General features: G+C 43.0%; 4 protein-coding genes across 4 annotated transcripts in view; 2 read left to right on the top strand and 2 right to left on the bottom strand.

The window, feature by feature from the left end:
- Window positions 1-18,678, bottom strand: part of LOC103517513 (dentin sialophosphoprotein-like) — a 45,741-nt gene extending 27,063 nt beyond the window's left edge. Inside the window, exon 1 of the mRNA XM_026829582.1 lies at window positions 18,622-18,678. The gene's annotated coding sequence lies outside the window, so the exon portion shown is untranslated. The remainder of the gene's footprint in view (window positions 1-18,621) is intronic.
- LOC103517512 lies at window positions 2,408-10,018 on the top strand. Its single transcript, XM_026829585.1, has 8 exons — window positions 2,408-2,540; window positions 3,262-3,522; window positions 5,736-5,963; window positions 6,548-6,700; window positions 7,803-8,064; window positions 8,218-8,325; window positions 8,503-8,748; window positions 9,303-10,018. The coding sequence occupies exons 1-8, from the start codon at window positions 2,430-2,432 to the stop codon at window positions 10,016-10,018; spliced, it is 2,085 nt and encodes a 694-aa protein (XP_026685386.1). The 5' UTR covers window positions 2,408-2,429.
- LOC103517511 lies at window positions 11,087-18,472 on the bottom strand. The gene is made up of 5 exons (XM_017447480.2): window positions 18,469-18,472; window positions 18,016-18,152; window positions 15,940-16,392; window positions 11,908-12,065; window positions 11,087-11,274 (listed from the first exon to the last, which is right to left on the bottom strand). Exons 1-5 carry the CDS (start codon window positions 18,470-18,472, stop codon window positions 11,106-11,108), a joined length of 921 nt encoding a protein of 306 aa, XP_017302969.2. The 3' UTR covers window positions 11,087-11,105.
- On the top strand, window positions 12,251-15,765 carry LOC113470854 (protein FAM135A-like). The gene is made up of 4 exons (XM_026829584.1): window positions 12,251-12,400; window positions 12,618-12,690; window positions 13,683-13,913; window positions 14,626-15,765. Exons 1-3 carry the CDS (start codon window positions 12,257-12,259, stop codon window positions 13,886-13,888), a joined length of 423 nt encoding a protein of 140 aa, XP_026685385.1. The 5' UTR covers window positions 12,251-12,256; the 3' UTR covers window positions 13,889-13,913; window positions 14,626-15,765.
- Window positions 18,679-19,935: the final 1,257 nt, after the last annotated feature.

The raw sequence follows: 19,935 nt of genomic DNA, 5'->3' as shown, positions 1-19,935 counted from the left end.
TCTCAACCTTTTTTTTGCCCGCGTACCCCTTGGGCACCCAGATTTAATCTCACGAAACTCCGCCACCACTGAGTTTTAAACACACTCAGTACCTTTTGAAAAAATTCAGTACCTTAAGTTAGAATTCAGCACTTTTTTGGACTGTACTGTACCTACTGATACGGAGTTAAAGTTTAAAATTTGCTTTTGTCCGCCATTACACTTTTTTTGCCCCCGGTTGAGAATCGCTGACCTACCCTATTTATGTATGCTGTATATTGCTGTATTTATGTAACCCAGATATCCATTGAGTATGTTGGTACATAATAAATTATGTAGGAACTTCTATAGGAAGGAAGATAAAGAGTTACATACCTATGTACCAATGTACCTAACCTATAGATATTCATCATATGCAGGTAGGTAAGGACGTAAATATATTGTGTAAATGTAGGTAAAGACTAAAGACATAAATATATTACATAAATGTATACATATCCTTACCTATAGGTAAGGAAATACTTATATTGTATATTGTCAGTGCTGATAACCTTTGACTTTTAACCTTTATATAGTTTTCTCAAAAGCTCATCCAGTAGACATGTACATAGGTACTCGGAAGTAGGTACTATAAAAATGGAAAAATGTCTTCTTCCTCTTCTCCTTTTTTATATATTTTTTTTTCTTCCAAGAAAAATTTACTTTAAAAGAAATACAGGCAGGACTGGCTAACTCTTGAAAGGTCAGTTCGATTTCTGTGAAATTTGCTAAAATGTTAAAAAAAACATCGAGTTTTTTTTATGAGTTTTGATAGAGATCGATTATCATGAGACTTTGTTTAAAAGATGAGTGTTTCACAGCCGTTTTTATTTCGTAGCGATGAAACAACGGCTACATTAGACGCATATGGTCTGTTTCGTAACATGCCCATCCCGTAGTTATACCTTCTGTGAAATGTGCTAAAATGTTAAAAGAGTTTTTTTATGAGTTTTGATAGAGATCGATTATCATGAGACTTTGTTTAAAAGATGAGTGTTTCACCGCCGTTTTTATTTCGTAGCGATGAAACAACGGCTACATTAGACGCATACCTATGGTCTGTGTCGTAATATGCCCATCCCGTAGTATGTCCCTCATCAGATGGGCGAAAAGAGACACAATACCTTCCCATTTAGGTGCTGGGTCAACACGAGAACACCAGAAAGTAACCCGTCGAAATATTTGCAAACAAAAGGGTCATTAGAAGGGGTCATTTTCTTCACAGACCATCCCTGGACGAGAGATTGTGGAGGTGGGAGAAAGTACAAAAGCAGAAAAACTTCTCTGAGAACAAAACACGGCAGGACAGACATTTTGAAAAGAAAAAATTGATAAATGAGACATAATGAATAGGTCGAGAAGAGATGGATAAAGAAAGGAGGGAGGATAGAGAGGTAATGGAGGGAGAACGAGAACAAAAGGAAAGACTAGAAGAGATGGAAAGGAAAAAGGGAGAGGAAGGAAGCAGAAAGGTGAGAGGATAGGACCGACAGAAAGACAGAGGGGAGAGAAGAGAGAGAGAGAAAGAAAGGGAGGGAGAGAGGAAACGAGATAGATAGATAGAGAGAGAGAGAGAGAGAGAGAGAGCGAGCTAGAAAGAGAGAGAGAGGGACAGAGCTGGAAAGAGAGAGAGAGAGAGAGAAAGATAGAGAGAGCTAGAAGTCGAGAAGAGATGGATAAAGAAAGGAGGGAGGATAGAGAGGTAATGGAGGGAGAACGAGAACAAAAGGAAAGACTAGAAGAGATGGATAAAGAAAGGAAAAAGGGAGAGGAAGGAAGCAGAAAGATGAGAGGATAGGACCGACAGACAGACAGACAGAGGGGAGAGAAGAGAGAGAGAAAGAAAGGGAGGAAGAGAGGAAACGAGAAAAATAGATAGAGAGAGAGAGAGCGAGCTAGAAAGAGAGGGAGAGAGAGAGGGAGCGAGCTGGAAAGAGAGAGAGAGAGAGCGAGCTAGAAAGAGAGGGAGAGAGAGAGAGAGGGAGCGAGCTGGAAAGAGAGAGAGAGAGCTAGAATGAGGGAAAGGAATGAAAGGGAGGGGAGGGAGAGAGAGAGGGGAAGCTTGTTATATTTTCGTTCAACTCAAAAGTAATTTGTCATGTTTGATGGGTAGATTGCGTCCCCTTCTCTCTCTCTCTTTCTCCCCCTTCTTTCTCTCAACTTTGTTTTAAAATGTGCATCTTTCTCCCTCTCTCTCGCACACACACAACTTTGTTTTAAACGTAAAGTAATTTGTCATGTTTGATGGGTAGATTGCGTCCCCTTCTCTCTCTCTCTTTCTCCCCCTTCTTTCTCTCAACTTTGTTTTAAAACGTGCATCTTTCTCCCTCTCTCTCTCACACACACAACTTTGTTTTAAACGTGCAATTTTACCTTGTACTCGCAAATCCGACGTGAATCCTGCCACGGTTATGAACGATGTAGCCATCAGTAGAACATTCCAAATCCTGTACAGGAACGAAGAGGTTAAACTGGATGACATATTCCTGTTCCGAGTACATATGCTCCTGGAAAGCAATAAGGTAAATAGAATATCTCTAGTAGCGCGGTCAAACTTTCTTGACTTGGCGGGGCGGAGCGCTACCGCGCTCCTTAATAGAATATTCTTCTTTCGCTTTGCCATTTTCCTAATTTTCCCCCTCCACAATACTCTATTCACTCATTTCTCTCTTCTCCATACCCTCTCTCTCAAATCCTCATGCACCTTATCTTTCCACTAGTTTCGACCTTAACTTTGGTTTTTCTCTCTTCACTTCACTTTCCTCTAATAAAATAGAATAGAATAGAATATACCTTGTTTTTACTACCAGCATTGGGCTGAAAAGTCCCTTTACTCTCGCGGTCATTTTAAAATAAAAATATATAGCTATATGTATAAGTGAGTGACTGGAATATTTCCAATATATTCGAGAATCTAGATGTACAAATCGTTTTAGATTTTGCCAAAATCCAAACCGATCTCGAGTTATGACCAATTTTCCGTGGCGAGTTTCCTAAAACCCATTTTCTCTATTTCAGATTGCGGAATCAAGTGAGAACGTCGATTTCGCGGGTTCGATTGGAAAGGCCGGCTTTCTCCTATCCTGTCCTTCTTCCCTCTTCGATTTCGGGACGATAAGACCTTAAAAGTCACAGTTTCCTCTACTAAACCTCTTTTTTTTCTTTAAGGCGCTTTATGTATATGTGTTGAAACATTTCGTTCGCGCAAAAAAGGTCCAATTTCCGTCATTTTGTCATTTTCAGATCGAAGAATCCATCGAGAACGCAGACTACTGCCTGGTCACCGAGCTCTGGTTCACAGAGTACGAAACCAACCTGAACATCATACAGTGTGTCTCACATCGCACGCTCCAAATCAATTTCAACACGATCAAAGGCATCCACTATCACTTGCCCATCCTGTTTGATTACTTCCACCTATCGGCGATCAGCATGACGGTGCACGCATGCGTAGTGTCCCTCCACGAGCCTTACATTAAGAAAACCATCTTGGATTACATTCAGGTAACACTTTGTCTGCCAAAAGGTCCAGTTTATAAACGTATACCTCTAATGCTTGCCGACTTTGCCGTACAGTAGAAGCGTAGTCGCGCTGCCAAAAGTAGGTTTGACAGAGGGAACTGTAACTGCTATGGTCTTATCGTCCCGAAACCGAAGAGAGAAGGAAGACAGTATAGGAGAAATCCAGCCGTTCCGAGAACGAACATTATCCCATCAGGATAAAATCCGCCCCGGGCGGGAATCGACCCGGCTACATTAGACGCATATGGTCTGTGTCGTAACATGCCCATCCCGTAGTTATGCCTCTCATCAGATGGGCGAAAAGAGACACAATACCTTCCCATTTAGGTGCTGGGTCAACACGAGAACATCAGAAAGTAACCCGTCGAAATATTTGCAAACAAAAGGGTCATTATAAGGGGTCATTTTCCTCACAGACCATCCCTGGACGAGAGATTGTGGAGGTGGGAGAAAGTACAAAAGCAGAATTCCAAATCCTGTACAGGAACGAAGAGGTTAAACTGGATGACATATTCCTGTTCCGAGTACATATGCTCCTGGAAAGCAATAAGGTAAGTAGAATAGAATATTCTTCTTTCGCTTTGCCATTTTCCCAATGTCGGCAGTTCCCTCTTTACGTCTCCCCCTCCACAATACTCTATTCACTCCTTTCTCTCTTCTCTCTCTCAAATCCTCATGCACCTTATCTTTCCACTAGTTTCGAACTTAACTTTGGTTTTCCTCTCTTCACTTTCCTCTAATATAGAATAGAATATACCTTGTTTATACTACCAGCATTGGGCTGAAAAGTCCCTTTACTCTCGCGGTCATTTTAAAATAAAAATATATAGCTATAGATGTAGCCATCAGTAGAACATTCCAAATCCTGTACAGGAACGAAGAGGTTAAACTGGATGACATATTCCTGTTCCGAGTACATATGCTGCTGGAAAGCAATAAGGTAAATAGAATAGAATATTCTTCTTTCGCTTTGCCATTTTCCTAATTTTCCCCCTCCACAATCTTCTATTCACTCCTTCCTCTCTTCTCCATACCCTCTCTCTCAAATCCTCATGCACCTTATCTTTCCACTAGTTTCGACCTTAACTTTGGTTTTCCTCTCTTCACTTTCCTCTAATATAGAATCGCGTATAATATCTCTAGTAGCGCGGTCAAACTTTCTTGACTTGGCGGGGCGGAGCGCTACCGCGCTCCTTAATAGAATATACCTTGTTTATACTACCCGGCTGAAAAGTCCCTTTACTCTCGCGGTCTAAACAACGTTAAATAAAAATATATAGCTATATGCATAAGTGAGTGACTGGAATATTTCCAATATATTCGAGAATCTAGATGTACAAATCGTTTTAGATTTTGCCAAAATCCAAACCGATCTCGAGTTATGACCAATTAAGTGAGTGACTGGAATATTTCCAATATATTCGAGAATCTAGATGTACAAATCGTTTTAGATTTTGCCAAAATCCAAACCGATCTCGGGGGTGTGACCAATTTCCGTGGCGAAGCTGGTTTCCTAAAACAATTTCCTCTATTTCAGATTGAAGAATCTATTGAGAACGTCGATTTCGCGGGTTCGATTGGAAAGGCTGACTTTCTCCGATCCTGTCCCTCTTCGTTTTCGGGACGATAAGACCTTAAAAGTCACAGTTTCCTCTACTAAACCTCTTTTTTTCTTTAAGGCGCTTTATGTATATGTGTTAAAACATTTCGTTCGCGCAAAAAAGGTCCAATTTCCGTCATTTTGTCATTTTCAGATCGAAGAATCCATTGAGAACGCAGACTACTGCCTCGTCACCGAGCTCTGGTTCACAGAGTACGAGACCAACCTGAACATTGTCTGGATCATTTGAAGATTTTCAGGCGAATTCGTGCTACTACGCCAGGTCCCGGGTTCGATCACTGGCGAACTTTATCCCAAACAGAGGAGGTTTGTTTTCGGAACGGCTGGCTTTCTCCTTTCATTTTGGGACCTCCGATCAACCCCGATGTTACAGTTCCCTCTATCGAACACCTTCGAAAGTACTTTCTTTCTGGGTTGTAGATTCGTAAAAGCTTGACCGATCCTTTGGGGTAGTTGCCCCAACAGCCCTACACTTAAGGCTCAGAGTGGGCTTTTTTGTGCATGGAGTTAAGCGATAAGTTCTGGGTTGTATGTACAAATGTACATGTTCTTCTCACAGTCTTACTTCTTTCAGGGCTGCACTCCGAAGCCGACCAAGGGCCGTCAGAAGTTCTACCACAAGACGAATCACAGCTACAATCACTCCACCAACCACCACGCCCACCAGTATAACCACCAGTCGAGTGTTCATTGCTATAAGGAAGTCATCAACATTCTGAAAAACACCAAGCTCCACTTGTACACCATCATCAATCAGTATATCCAACTGCTGCCGAACAAGTATCAGTATAAACACTTACAGGTAAATGAAAAAAAAGGCCCAACCCTAAAGGGAATTTACCTAAAAGTCTTCTAACACAAAGTAACTATTTACACTAAAAAAGGGGGAAAATTGCCATAAGAATCAAGAAAAAATCTTCACGTACTAAAGCGATGCACAATCGACTTTGATCCAAAGAGCAAAGTCTTTGTATCGAAGGAGCAGGGTCTGTAGATTGCAGCGTTGCTTAAAGCATCCTCGTTGAATACTGTTGGATTGTTGTTGTTGTTGTAGCAGTGACGACAATTCAGCAATCATCTCCAAATTCTAGACTCGTTGGTAGATTCAAAAACTCAGCCAGATTCATAAATACTGTTGGATTTGAGGAAATTTGTAAAGGAGCGCTCCTTTGATACCATTTAAGTCGGATTTTCCGTGCGGCGCTGGGCTAAGGCCAGCTATTCACGCTCAGCCTATCTGACAAACATAAGTCTGAAGCATTTTCCGCCACATACATTCCGACGGTCTGACCGACCGCAGTTTGTCAGGCCAAGGTCTGTCAGAACGGTCTTTCCTCAAGTGGGGGTTTGAGACCAAATAACGGACCACTTTTTCTCCCCCACCAGGTGCTTCAAACGGAGAGCCTAGAAGAAGAGGACCAACCTGACATTGCTCAACTTTGTGCTCAACTCATTCTGCTCTGGCAGAAATTCATCGAGGCTTTCTGCTCCAAGGAGCCCGTCCAACAGTACTTGGCCACATATCATCATCAACTTAGGGTAAGTTGAACCCATCCAAAAATATGAATGTGCAAAAAAAGCCAACCAAAGAAAAGTGACTTTTTTTAAAGAGGTTTGGTAGAGAGAACTGTAACAACCATGTAACAACCGGAGGTCTTATCGTCCCGAAATCGAAGAGAGAAGAAAGACAGGATCGGAGAAAGCCGGCCGTTTAGAGAACGAACGTTATCCGAGAGCGACCTAACGCTTACAAGGACTGCGACCCCTCCAAGCTAAATAGGGTGGCTGGTTGGCTTTTTCTTTTTTGAGAGGTTTGATAGAGCTTCTGCTCCAAGGAGCCCGTCCAACAGTACTTGGCCACATATCATCATCAACTTAGGGTAAGTTGAACCCATCCAAAAATATGAATGTACAAAAAAAAGCCAACCAAAGAAAAGTGACCGTTTTTTTAGAGGTTTGGTAGAGAGAACTGTAACAACGGAGGTCTTATCATCCCGAAATCGAAGAGAGAAGAAAGACAGGATCAGATAAAGTTCGTTCTCTAACTTTATCCGAGAGCGACCTAACGCTTACAAGGACTGCGACCCCTCCAAGCTAAATAGGGTGGCTGGTTGGCTTTTTCTTTTTTGAGAGGTTTGATAGAGGGAACTGTAAATTCTAAGGTCTTATCGTCCCGAAATCGAAGAGAGAAAAGGAGCCCGTCCAACAGTACTTGGCCACATATCATCATCAACTTAGGGTAAGTTGAACCCATCCAAAAATATGAATGTGCAAAAAAAAGCCAACCAAAGAAAAGTGACTTTTTTTTTTAAAAGAGGTTTGGTAGAGAGAACTGTAACAACGGAGGTCTTATCGTCCCGAAATCGAAGATAGAAGGAAGACAGGATAGAGAGAAAGACAGCTGTTCCAGGTTTGCCTTTTAAAACTACACAACGGCGAAGTCCCGGATTCCCTGTATTTTGAGTTGTTCTCTGATTCACTAACGATTTGACGTCTCTTTCAGGTAAAACGCTTCTCCGAAGCCTTCTTCGTGATCGACAATCCGCGAGTTTGCCTTTTAAAACTACACAACGGCGAAGTCCCGGATTCCCTGTATTTTGAGTTGTTTTCTGATTCACTAACGATTTGACGTCTCTTTCAGGTAAAACGCTTCTCCGAAGCCTTCTTCGTGATCGACAATCCGCGGCACGCTGCCTCCGGCTGCTACGATCTCAACCTGCACTACCTGCCCGCTGCGGACGTGGTTAGAAAGTCCCGCTACCTCGCCAATCTTCCCGTGTTGCCAATTCAGTGCGCGGAAATCGATGGTGACCATACAACGTTGCCGATCATCTTCGAAGACCAGTATCAGGACGTGATGGAGTTTGTTCGCCGCAAGTCTCTTGTGGCGTCCGCCTCCAGTGGTAAGTCTGTCAGATTACTGAAGATAAACAACGTTGCGCTCGGTTAGTATCCAGATGGGTGACCAGCTGGGGAATCACGTGCTAGCTTTTGGGGTTCGGTTTTCTGACCAACCCAATTGAGGTATTTACCATATTTTCAAAATTTCGTTCCAGATCCCTTTCTCAACAACAACAATTTTAGTAAGAAGATTAAAATCCTGAGCAAAGAAGAATGCAGCTGTGGTATTGTAGCAATATTGGAATCTCGCTCAATCAATCAAGGTAAACCTCTTTGCCCTCCTCTGTAGCTGAGTGATCAAAAGCACTGATTCCCGGAGGTGCTGGGTTCGAATCCCGGCCAGGGCAGAAATTTCCGAATATGCATAGATGTAGTAGTTCTTTTTTTATAACTCACTCACTCACTCACTCATTTATTCTTTACTCATATCTGATTTTCAGGCATTGAATCTCTGGATCGACGCTCCACAAGGCACAGCAAATCCCTCGACCACCTCCTCAAGTCTTCGTACCAAGTGTCCACTCTTCCGTCACGACCCAAACTGCCCTCCACCTCTTCCGTGCCGAGCAAAGCTGGCCCGACCAAACTCGAGTCTTCGCGAAGTGTCCCGTACAATCTGCAATGTCACTACTCGTCCAATTCTACCTCGGAGAGTGAGCTGTCCAATCTCTCCTCGCCTTCTTCAGGTAAAGAAGCTTTCACGTTCTCGGAACGGCTGGCAGGATAGGAATCCTGTCTTCCTTCTCTCTTCGATTTCGGGACGATAAGACCTTGGCAGTTACAGTTCCTTGTACCAAACCTCTTAAAAAAAGTCCAATTTATCCCATTTTGTCTTTTTTTCCCTCTCTTTTTGAGCTTTCACTAAGAAACCTGATCTTATTCCAATAATTCCGAGCAGATCTTTTTATAGGGGCTTAAAGTCACTGTATAACTGCTAAGGTTTTTAGTGTCAGGGGTTTTACGTACCATTCGGCGACAAGTTACCCGTTTCCTCAAATTAATCTCACCTGAGTGGGGCCGGAAAAATCCAGCATCACGCGATTGTCCAGATGGTCACCCATCCAGATACCAACCACGTGCGACGTTGCTGAACTTGAATCACTCATTGGGGACTAGTGCATTCAACATGCTATCGCCACGTCGCGTCGCTGGCTAGCCGAGAAGATTATCGTTGGATAATCCTTTGGATCTTAGGCTTCTCAGGTCGTCCATCATTTGCCATATTTTTTCTTCCTTGCAGAAAGTGATCATTGTGAGCGCGGCGTGCTCAACACGGACAAGCTGCGCGTCAAACTGGAGCGTCTAGCGCGACAGCGTCGACGCGAACAGCGACGCGAAGATCGAGAGAAGCGAAAATCATGTTCGTCTCTCGGAGGAGGCGAGGAAGATACCAGAAGAGGGGCAGACCCATTGCGGGGGTGTGAAAGGAGGGGAAAGAACAAGGAGAACTTCTGCTTGCCGCCACCAGAGGCGTTTCAAGACGACGAGCCTCTCCCGCCCGAAGATTTCCGAGATGAGTCGAGCGGGTTCGACGAAGTCTTCCGGAACTCGACGGAGACTTCCGAGATGTTCCGAACTTCGGAGGAGAACTTCTGCTTGCCGCCACCAGAGGCGTTTCAAGACGACGAGCCTCTCCCGCCCGAAGATTTCCGAGATGAGTCGAGCGGGTTTGACGAAGTCTTCCGGAACTCGACGGAGACTTCCGAGATGTTCCGAACTTCGGAAACAACCGAACTGTTTCGTAGCTCGCGGGAGACGATTCTTTCAAGTGGAGAACACTTGCCGTCGGCGGATGACGTTACTGGCGATATAGACGTGTGTTTGACGGAAGAGAATGGGGTTGACCGCGTGGGTTCGATGCCGCTGGATGACACGAATTATTCTAACGCCGCTTTCGAGGCGTACAAGAAGGAGATGCGACTCCAGATCAAGTTTACAGGTGCTATGTACAGGTGAGTTTAAGAATATATGTACATTGTTGCGATTTCTGTGATAGATTTGCAAAAGTCACCCCCCAGTCTATTTATAAGGGCGTTTTTTTAACCTTATATCTGTTTAGGCAAAGTAAAGTTCTTCCCCGGGGAGGGGGTGGAATGGAACATGCGCTCTAACGCTTACAAGACAGACGATCTACCCTCCAAAATAACTAGGTTGGCTAAGGGTGTTTTTTTTTTATTATAGTGCTAGTCGTTCTAGGTATCTAGGTTGGGCCACCCTTTGATGTAGCAGTTGTTCCATTGCTACGAAATAAAAACGGCGGTGCACTCATCTTAAAAAAAAAAAAATAGAATGCACCATTTTAACCCAGGAAGTACGAAAGTAACCCATTATTTTGATTTAAAAAAAAAAAGAAAAAAAAATGCTGCATTCTGATAGGTTGAGTAACTAGTCTGGCCCAGCTATAAGTGTAATAAAAAAATAATTAAAAATAAAAAAAAACATGAATTTTTTCACAACTTTTGTGAATATCACAGGATTACTAAGTGCTTCCTTTACTATCAATTTTATATTCGTATCATCAATTTACACTGGTAATGAATGGGGCACTGGTAATGAATGGTCGCTACTCGATTAAAGTAGCTAATCCTCACAAGGAGATGTGCACCCCGCTCTCCAAGCACAGAGCCGAAAAAACTTCGACCCCGTCGGGAATCGAACCCGGGACCTCCGGCGTGCAAGCCTTGTGTGATACCCACTCGGCCACGGAGGCAATTCATGGTAAAACACACCTGTTTCGCTGAGTTGGCGTGATTGAAACGGTGAATGGGGCACTGGTAATGAATGGTCGCTACTCGATTAAAGTAGCTAATCCTCACAAGGAGATGTGCACCCCGCTCTCCAAGCACAGAACCGAACAAACTTCGACCCCGCCGGGAATCGAACTCGGGACCTCCGGCGTGCAAGCCTTGTGTGATACCCACTCGGCCACGGAGACAATTCATGGTAAAACACACCTGTTTCGCTGAGTTGGCGTGATTGAAACGGTCACCCAACACCCATCCGTATACGAACCACGTGCAACGTTGCTTAACTTCAGTGATCCCTAATATTCCATTACCTTATGAACCCGCTGTAGGAATCCCTCCAGACAGGCAAACTGAGTAAGTTTCCTCTCATTGAACCTCAGGGCGGTAGGATTCATGGTGAAACACACCTGTTTCACTGAGTTGGCGTGATTGAAACGGTCACCCAACCTATCCTGTCTTCCTTCTCTCTTCCATTTCGGGACGATAAGACCATAGCAGTTACAGTTCCCTCTGTCAAACCTCTTAAAAAAAAAGGTCCAGTTTATAAACGTATACCTCTCATGCTTGCCGATTTTGCCGTACATTAGAAGCGTAGTCGCGCTACCAAAAGTAGTCGGGTGATGACGCCTGAAAATCCAAACCTATTAAAATGATGGAGAACTTTCACGCTGGAGTCGAGCGACTTACATAGGTCTCCTAGAGTGTGAGACGTTTTGACGTCTGGATCAGGTCTCCTAGAGTGTGAGACGTTTTGACGTCTGCATCATTTGAAGATTTTCAGGCGAATTCGTGCTACTACGCTAGGTCCCGGGTTCGATCGCTGGCAAACTTTGTCCCAAACAGAGGAGATTTGTTTTCGGAACGGCTGGCTTTCTCCTTTGACTTTGGGACCTCCGATTAACCCCGATGTTACAGTTCCCTCTATCGAACACCTTCGAAAGTACTTTCTTTCTGGGTTGTAGATTCGTAAAAGCTTGACCGATCCTTTGGGGTAGTTGCCCCAACAGCCCTACACTTAAGGCTCAGAGTGGGCTTTTTGTGCATGGAGTGAAGCGATAAGTTCTGGGTTGAATGTACAAATGTACATGTTCTTCTCACAGTCTCACTTCTTTCAGGGCTGCACTCCGAAGCCGACCAAGGGCCGTCAGAAGTTCTACCACAAGACGAATCACAGCTACAATCACTCCACCAACCACCACGCCCACCAGTATAACCACCAGTCGAGTGTTCATTGCTATAAGGAAGTCATCAACATTCTGAAAAACACCAAGCTCCACTTGTGACCACAATAATAGTAGTAGCCTACTGCTGGAGTAAAGGGACTTTACAGTCCTATGCGAGCAGTATAAATAAGCACTATTACTATTATTACTATCACTGCTGGCCAAGGCCAACTCACTTGGTCAATGTGGCATTTTTTTGTGTTCTCTTTCCAGGCATGTGGTTTATGCAGAAATGGAAAAAGTCCAGCTCTCTCCTACAGCTAGCGTTGCGGGACCATCCGGACCCACGCCAAAGCTTCATGTACAAGTTGAGCAAGACGGGACAGCTTCAGCACTTCAAGCATGTACTTCTGTGCGCGTCCAGTCAGGATGCTCCACTTGTACACCATCATCAATCAGTATATCCAACTGCTGCCGAACAAGTATCAGTATAAACACTTACAGGTAAATGAAAAAAAAGGCCCAACCCTAAAGGGAATTTACCTAAAAGTCTTCTAACACAAAGTAACTATTTACACTAAAAAAGGGGGAAAATTGCCATAAGAATCAAGAAAAAATCTTCACGTACTAAAGCGATGCAGTCAGGATAGATATGTGCCTATACATTCCGCTAGGATAGAACTCTGCAAGGCTGCCTATAAGGATAACACGCTATTAGGTACGTCACTCATTATTCAACGTACAAGTTGAGTAGCTGCAACACTTCAAGCATGTACTTCCAGTCAGGACAGATACATTCCGTTAGGATAGAACTCTGCAAGGCTGCCTATAAGGATAACACGCTATTAGGTACGTCAATATTTTCATATCAGCCACACACCGGGGTGAGGATAACACGCTATTAGGTACGTCAATCTTTTCATATCAGCCACACACCGCGGTGATGGTCTCTATATTTAATTGGCTCGTCCTGAACCACTGTCAACCATTGTGAGGACTTCTGCTTGTTCTTTAAACCCTATAAAAAAAAACTACCAGCTAGCTGGGCTGGTTAGGGTTACCAGTCAGGATAGATATGTGCCTATACATTCCGCTAGGATAGAACTCTGCAAGGCTGCCTATAAGGATAACACGCTATTAGGTACGTCAATCTTTTCATATCAGCCACACACCGCGGTGGTGGTCTCTATATTTAATTGGCTCGTCCTGAATCGAACCACAGTCAACCATTGTGAGGACTTCTGCTTGTTCTTTAAACCCTATAAAAAAATAACTACCAGCTAGCTGGGCTGGTTAGGGTTAGCTGTTCTCCCACAGTTAGACACTAGTCTACGCTCTGTTTAACGCCCCCTAACCAGACATCAGGAAATACCTAGTCTTGAGGAGAGTAAAAAACAGATCGTTACTTCCAGCATTATCTACAGGCTTTTTTCTTGATTTCTTTGAGCTTTGAAGCCTAACTCGTATTTTTTTTTTTTTCAACTTTTTTCCATCCCACATTGCTCTGTTTAACGCCCCCTAACCAGACATCAGGAAATACCTAGTCTTGAGGAGAGTAAAAAACAGATCGTTACTTCCAGCATTATCTATAGGCTTTTTTCTTGATTTCTTTGAGCTTTGAGGCCTTAAACTCGTATTTTTTTTTTTAACTTTTTTCCATCCCATATGACTTTCATTCAATTTGAACACATTCTGTTCTATTTCTTCCAGGTTTGGTGTATCAGGAAATGGTGCACCATCTCATCGACCCTCTCATTCGGAAACGGAGCGTCACCCTAGCCCGGTACGACGTTCATCATGCCTTGCCCCACACTGCCAACACGCTGATAGGCCGCGCCGCTCACATTGCGGTTCTAGACTCGGAACTCTTCATTGAGAAATTCCTTACGGTGACGGGGCTGAAATATTTCCGGTAAAACCAATCCCAGTGGTTGTTGTAAGGTAGAACCAGTACTCTTGCTGACTCTCAACCTGAATTCCTTACGGTGACGGGGCTGAAATATTTCCGGTAAAACCAATCCCAGTGGTTGTTGTAAGGTAGAACCAGTGCTCTTGCTGACTCTCAACCTGAATTCCTTACGGTGACGGGTCTAAAATATTTCCGGTAAAACCAATCCCAGTGGTTGTTGTAAGGTAGAACCAGTGGTCAAGAGCACTGACTCTCAACCTGGAGGTGGTGGGTTCGGATCCTGGCGGGGCCGCACATATAGCAGTTCTAGACTCTGAACTCTTCATTGAGAAATTCCTTACGATTACAGGGCTAAAATATTTCCGGTAAAACCAACCTCGTTCAACCAGTGGTTGTTGTTGTTGTTGTAGCAGCGCAACTGCATAAGCACCTCATCCGTTCGGAATAAAATCTGCCCCGGGCGAGAATCGAACCCGCGGCCTAGCGCTTACAAGGCAGACGCGCTACCAAGCCAACTAGGCTGGCGGGAAGGTAAATTTATTTGTGTTCTTGTAGCGGTGTAGCTGCACCGAGCAGGGTTGATGGTCTCTAGCCAGGATTACCCTGTGCTTTTCCTTTGATGCATGAAAAACTCTTTGTAACCTCCAGCTAGCCAGGCCCATCCCTATTTATAGTCTCACAGTAAGGTAAAACGAGTGGTCCAGAGCACTCACTGGTAAAACCAATCCCAGTGGTTGTTGTAAGGTAGAACCAGTGGTCAAGAGCACTGACTCTCAACCTGGAGGTGGTGGGTTCGGATCCTAGCGGGGCCGCACATATAGCGGTTCTAGACTCTGAACTCTTCATTGAGAAATTCCTTACGATTACAGGGCTAAAATATTTCCGGTACAACCAACCTCGTTAAACCAGTGGTTCTTGTTGTTGTAGCAGCGCAACTGCATAAGCACCTCATCCGTTCGGAATAAAATCTGCCCCGGGCGGGAATCGAACCCGCGGCCTAGCGCTTACAAGGCAGACGCGCTACCAAGCCAACTAGGCTGGCGGGAAGGTAAATTTATTTGTGTTCTTCTAGCGGTTTAGCTGCACCGAGCAGGGTTGATGGTTTCTAGCCAGGATTACCCTGTGCTTTTCCTTTGATGCATGAAAAACTCTTTGTAACCTCCAGCAAGCCAGGCCCATCCCTATTTATAGTCTCACAGTAAGGTAAAACGAGTGGTCCAGAGCACTCACTCTCAACCCCTCAACCAGCAAGCGATTGTCCCCAAATACTTGTTCTGATTTTGTCTACTATCCGGATACAAACCACACGGAACGTTGCTTAACGCGGATGGTATCGGCGGTGGCAGGTAAAATGACTGCGAAGCAAATTAGATCTATCCAATTTTCACACTGTCAAATAAATTCCATTAGATTATTTTCTCTAGGTTTATCTAATTTTAACGTTTTCAGCCACCAAATATTTTAAGTTCAACTTTTTTTTTATTAGATAGGTAAGTAGGTTTATTCAAATTTTCCTCGTTTTTCCAAGCTAAGAGTATAAGTCTATGTTACAATATATTATGTTGATCTCGGGTTAAACCAGTCTTTACTTGGGAATTGTAAGTCCATCTTTTTCATTGTTGATTTACGAGGCGTTTTTAATTAGTTGAACAATTCTGAATTATTAATTTCTTGTCAGTTTGAGTCAGGCTCTTTTGAAAGCTAATTGTGACCAAACCTCGTCTGCCTTGTAAGCGCTGGGCCGCGGGTTCGATTTCCGCCCGGGGCGAACTATATCCTCAACAGATGAGGTTTCGTTCTGGCTTTCGCCTATCCTGTCATTCTCTTTTCGATTTTGGGATGATAAGGCCTCCGTTGTTACAATTCCCTCTAACCTCTAGCAAAAACTCGTTCTCCGACTTTCCTTATCCTATTGAATGATGCTTATTTGGGTGTTCTTCTACTCTAACTTTTACTATATCTCTAACCGTATAGTCGGTATAGCGGCATAGCTGTGTATTCGAGGCGTGGTAGCATAGATGTTGGAATATTGGAACATAGGGGCCAGCTTAATGACACACAACAGGATGGGCATGCTACGACACAGACCACACGAGTCCCATGCTTACCTTTAATACAAATCGTATTTATACACTGTTCCTGTAGGGTTTTATCTGCATACAGCTTGTGTATTCGAGGCGTGGTAGCATAGATGTTGGAATATTGGAACATAGGGGCCAGTTTAATGACTTCAAAGTAGGCTGGGCATGCTACGACACAGACCACACGAGTCCCATGCTTACCTTTAATACAAATCGTATTTATACACTGTTCCTGTAGGGTTTTATCTGCATACAGCTTGTGTATTCGAGGCGTGGTAGCATAGATGTTGGAATATTGGAACATAGGGGCCAGTTTAATGACTTCATAGTAAGCCAAGTTCTGTACACAAGCTTTGACTAGGTTGTTCTCGACGTCGGCTTTGGCGGATATCTTGGTGATGTGGTTGTGTCCGTCTATGAATGGGAGAACCTGGTGAGGGAGTGAAGGTAGAAATGTGTGGTAATGGTAATGGTATGGTAATGGTAATGGTATGGTAATGGTAATGGTAGGTAATGGTAATAAGTTTACTCTATTGGAGAAAATTAACATGAATCACAATTGATGGAGCAAAAAATAAGTACAAGAATTAAATGTAGGTACAATAAATAGTTGTTTTTTTTTTGCTTGTCAATTGTTCGTTCTTTAATTTAATGATAAGCATGCATGATAAACCCAATGTGGCAAGGCACGGGTGGGGTTTATTATCTTTGTCTTTTTTTCCCAAATACTTTTAAGAAAACTCTTTCCCTTAGATGTGTTATTTCTTACTGTTATTATAACGGTGTAGTTGGACCGCGGGGGGTTGATGGTCTGTAGCCAAGATTACTTGGCCCGTCCCGAAACGCAGTTAACCATCATGAGAATTACTTTTCAATATTCAGTCTTTCGCGCCAGCCTAGTTAACTTGGAGGGTAGCGCGGTATTCGAGGCGTGGTAGCATAGATGTTGGAATATTGGAACATAGGGGCCAGTTTAATGACTTCATAGTAAGCCAAGTTCTGAACACAAGCTTTGACTAGGTTGTTCTCGACGTCGGCTTTGGCGGATATCTTGGTGATGTGATTGTGTCCGTCTATGAACGGGAGAACCTGGTGAGGGAGAGAAGGTAGAAATGTGTGGTAATGGTAATGGTAATAAGTTTACTTTATTGGAGAAAATTAACATGAATCACAATTTAACAATTGACAATTGATAGAGCAAAAAATAAGTACAAGTATTAAATGTAGGTACAATAAATAGTTGTTCTTTTTGCTTGTAAATTGTTCGTTCTTTAATTTGAAGATAAGTATGATAAACCCAATGTGGCAAGCACGGGTGGGGTTTATTATCTTTGTCTTTTTTCCCAAATACTTTTAAGAAAACTCTTTCCCTTAGATGTGTTATTTCTTACTGTTATTATAACGGTGTAGTTGCACCGCGGGGGGTTGATGGTCTCTAGCCAAGATTACTTGGCCCGTCCCGAACCGCAGTTAACCATCATGAGAATTACTTTTCAATATTCAGTCTTTCGCGCCAGACTAGTTAACTTGGAGGGTAGCGCGCCTAATCGAAACATCTGTGCACACATTTGGCTGTGTGATCTGTGCATCCTTTTTATCGCCAGTTCTTTCAATTACCTCAACTGGGTTTTTTCACGGAAATTTCGGTAAGTCGGTAACATTTGGTTTTGCGTATGAATCATCTATCACCATCTACCACTCTTCTTCCTTTGTTTTTCGACATACAGACAGCTCGACAAAATTTCAGACTGCAAACCGAGGAAAATTGGACAACATGAGGAGACCTATTGCCTTTTTGATTGGCGGATTTTATTCTGAAGAAACAAAGTTCGTTCTCGGAACTGCTGGCTTTCTCCTATCCTGTCTTACTTCTCTCTTCGCTTTCGGGACGATAAGACCTTAGCAGTTACAGTTCCCTCTGTCAAAACTCTCGAAGAGTTTTGTTAACTCTTCACCATTCACCATTCATAGAGTTTCGTTAAAGTCTCAGCTTTGTTAAAAGAGTCTGAGTGAGGTCTACAGTTTACAGAACTACTAGTATAATTTTCCTTACTTTCTGTGTAGTGAGGTCCCATTTATCCCGGGGTATTTTCTTGTACGGCTTGAGTAGTACAGGAACATCCCAATCCTTCACTGTAGGAGGATCCTTGCGAATTTCTATCACTTTCAGGAAGAGGGAAATGGTGCCGTCTGAGAAAAATAAAATAGAAAATCAATCAATCAATCAACCAAACAAACAATCGATTTCCAAGCTTTGGATTCTTTAGTCTTATTAGAGTAGTATAAATAAGCACTTCTTCTTCCTAGCCTTTTCCTATTCATTCACTCACTCACTCACTCACTTATTCATTTATCAACTCACTCATTCATTAACTCACTCACTCACTCATTCATTAATACACTCATTCATTAACTCACTCACTCATTCATTAACTCACTCACACATTAATTCATTAACTCACTCACTCACTCATTCATTCACTCACTCATTCGTTAACTCACTCACTCATTCATTAACTCACTCACACATTAATTCATTAACTCCCTCACTCAATCACTCATTCATTCATTCATTCATTAACTCACTCACTCACTCACTCACCCACCTACCCACTCACTCAGTCATTACACATTTCTACAAAAAGGTAATTCCACTCACCTCATTGCTGTAGATCTATTTACATATCATGGACACAGTGGGATCATGCTCAAACTTTAGGCAATGTAATTTAAATGAGTGTTCCCACTACACACGACACGATTTTTTTTCCGAACGACACGTGGGAACGGGCCTTGAGGAGAGATTAAATTTTCTAAAAATATTAAGGGTGGAGCTGTAAAATTTTCCGCTGTTATAAACACACTGTATATCTTGTTGGATAGGTACTTTCTAGATTCGAGGTACCTATTAATGGCTCGAATGATCATATTTAAATATAATGGGTTTTTATTTTAGCTGAGCATATTGACTTAATCTGACGCAGAGAGAGGGTTCCCTCCTCAGAGAAAGAGAGACATATTTGAGAAGAGAGAAGAATATATCATGTTAGAAAAAAAAAAAAAAAACTCACACACAACCCCGACTCAAAGTTATGACTTTGCTGAGACATGAATAGCCCACCCCTTAAGGGATTTAGCCAAAATAGCTCATGCCTAAAGGGGATTCAGCTAAAAAGCGCTAATAAAAGGAATTTTAATTGTGTTAAGCATAAATGCTTGTCACAAATGTCGTTCCCCGCTTAATACACTACGCTAAATTTTATGACTTGAGTCAGACTCGAACCTCCAACCTCCAGATCCAGAGTCCACCGCGCTAACCACTGCTCCACTGAGGTTGGTTTATGAGATCATCCAAACTGACTGGAGTTATTTTCGATCTCCACCAGGGGCTGATTTTATAAATAAGAATCGTTCTCGGAACGACTGGCTTTCTCCTAATATCCTGTCTTCCAGCTTAAATCATCCTTTAAGGGCTGTTTGATAAGACCTTAGCAGTTACTCGTACAGCTCTCTCTATCCAGCCCACTGACTCTTAACCTAGAGGTGCTGGTTTCGAATCCCGAACCCAGCAATTTTCTGACTTAACTTTTCCGTTCTTGGTTAGGCATGGATGTAAAAGAATGTGCCTTGAAGTAATGCGAAAGTAATATATATTTTTTTTAATCAATTTTCATCTGATCTGATTTTGTTTATTTCAGAATTCTAGATTACAAAATCCTCGGCTACCCCATGCGTATAGAGGATAACAAATACGCGAGGAATGCGTTCTATTTCAACCTGTGTATCGTGTGTGACCGCTCGGCCCGCGCTATTCAATATGAGCCCGTGGTACAGAAACTGTCCCACACTTTGGTAAGCCCTGGACCCTGCAGAAGAGGTGTGATAGAGGGAAATGCTTTCGTTTTTCAATATTTTAAAATCAGAAGCAACCTCCGTGACCGAGTGGGTATCACACTAGGCTTGCACGCAGGAG

This window comes from Diaphorina citri, unplaced genomic scaffold (genome assembly GCF_000475195.1).
Source record: "Diaphorina citri unplaced genomic scaffold, Diaci psyllid genome assembly version 1.1 scaffold1870, whole genome shotgun sequence".
NCBI classification, from domain to species: Eukaryota; Metazoa; Arthropoda; class Insecta; order Hemiptera; family Psyllidae; genus Diaphorina; species Diaphorina citri.
The sequence above is the reverse complement of the archived record's forward strand: the minus strand, read 5'-3'. Positions and strand labels throughout refer to the sequence as shown.

Excerpts from the sequence above, each read along its gene's own strand:
- LOC103517511 (XM_017447480.2), bottom strand. Across the intron at positions 16,393-18,015 it reads GGGACCTCACTACACAGAAA|GTTCTCCCATTCATAGACGG; the intron begins GTAAGGAAAATT and ends CTCCCTCACCAG. Across the intron at positions 12,066-15,939 it reads TAGCATGCCCATCCTGTTGT|AATGTTGATGACTTCCTTAT; the intron begins GTGTCATTAAGC and ends GGTGTTTTTCAG.
- LOC103517512 (XM_026829585.1), top strand. The coding sequence starts at position 2,430 with ATGAACGATGTAGCCATCAGTAGAACATTCCAAATCCTGTACAGGAAC. Across the intron at positions 2,541-3,261 it reads TGCTCCTGGAAAGCAATAAG|ATCGAAGAATCCATCGAGAA; the intron begins GTAAATAGAATA and ends TGTCATTTTCAG. Across the intron at positions 5,964-6,547 it reads ATCAGTATAAACACTTACAG|GTGCTTCAAACGGAGAGCCT; the intron begins GTAAATGAAAAA and ends CTCCCCCACCAG.
- LOC113470854 (XM_026829584.1), top strand. The coding sequence starts at position 12,257 with ATGCAGAAATGGAAAAAGTCCAGCTCTCTCCTACAGCTAGCGTTGCGG. Across the intron at positions 12,401-12,617 it reads TTCTGTGCGCGTCCAGTCAG|GATAGATATGTGCCTATACA; the intron begins GATGCTCCACTT and ends CGATGCAGTCAG. Across the intron at positions 12,691-13,682 it reads TAAGGATAACACGCTATTAG|GTTTGGTGTATCAGGAAATG; the intron begins GTACGTCACTCA and ends TATTTCTTCCAG.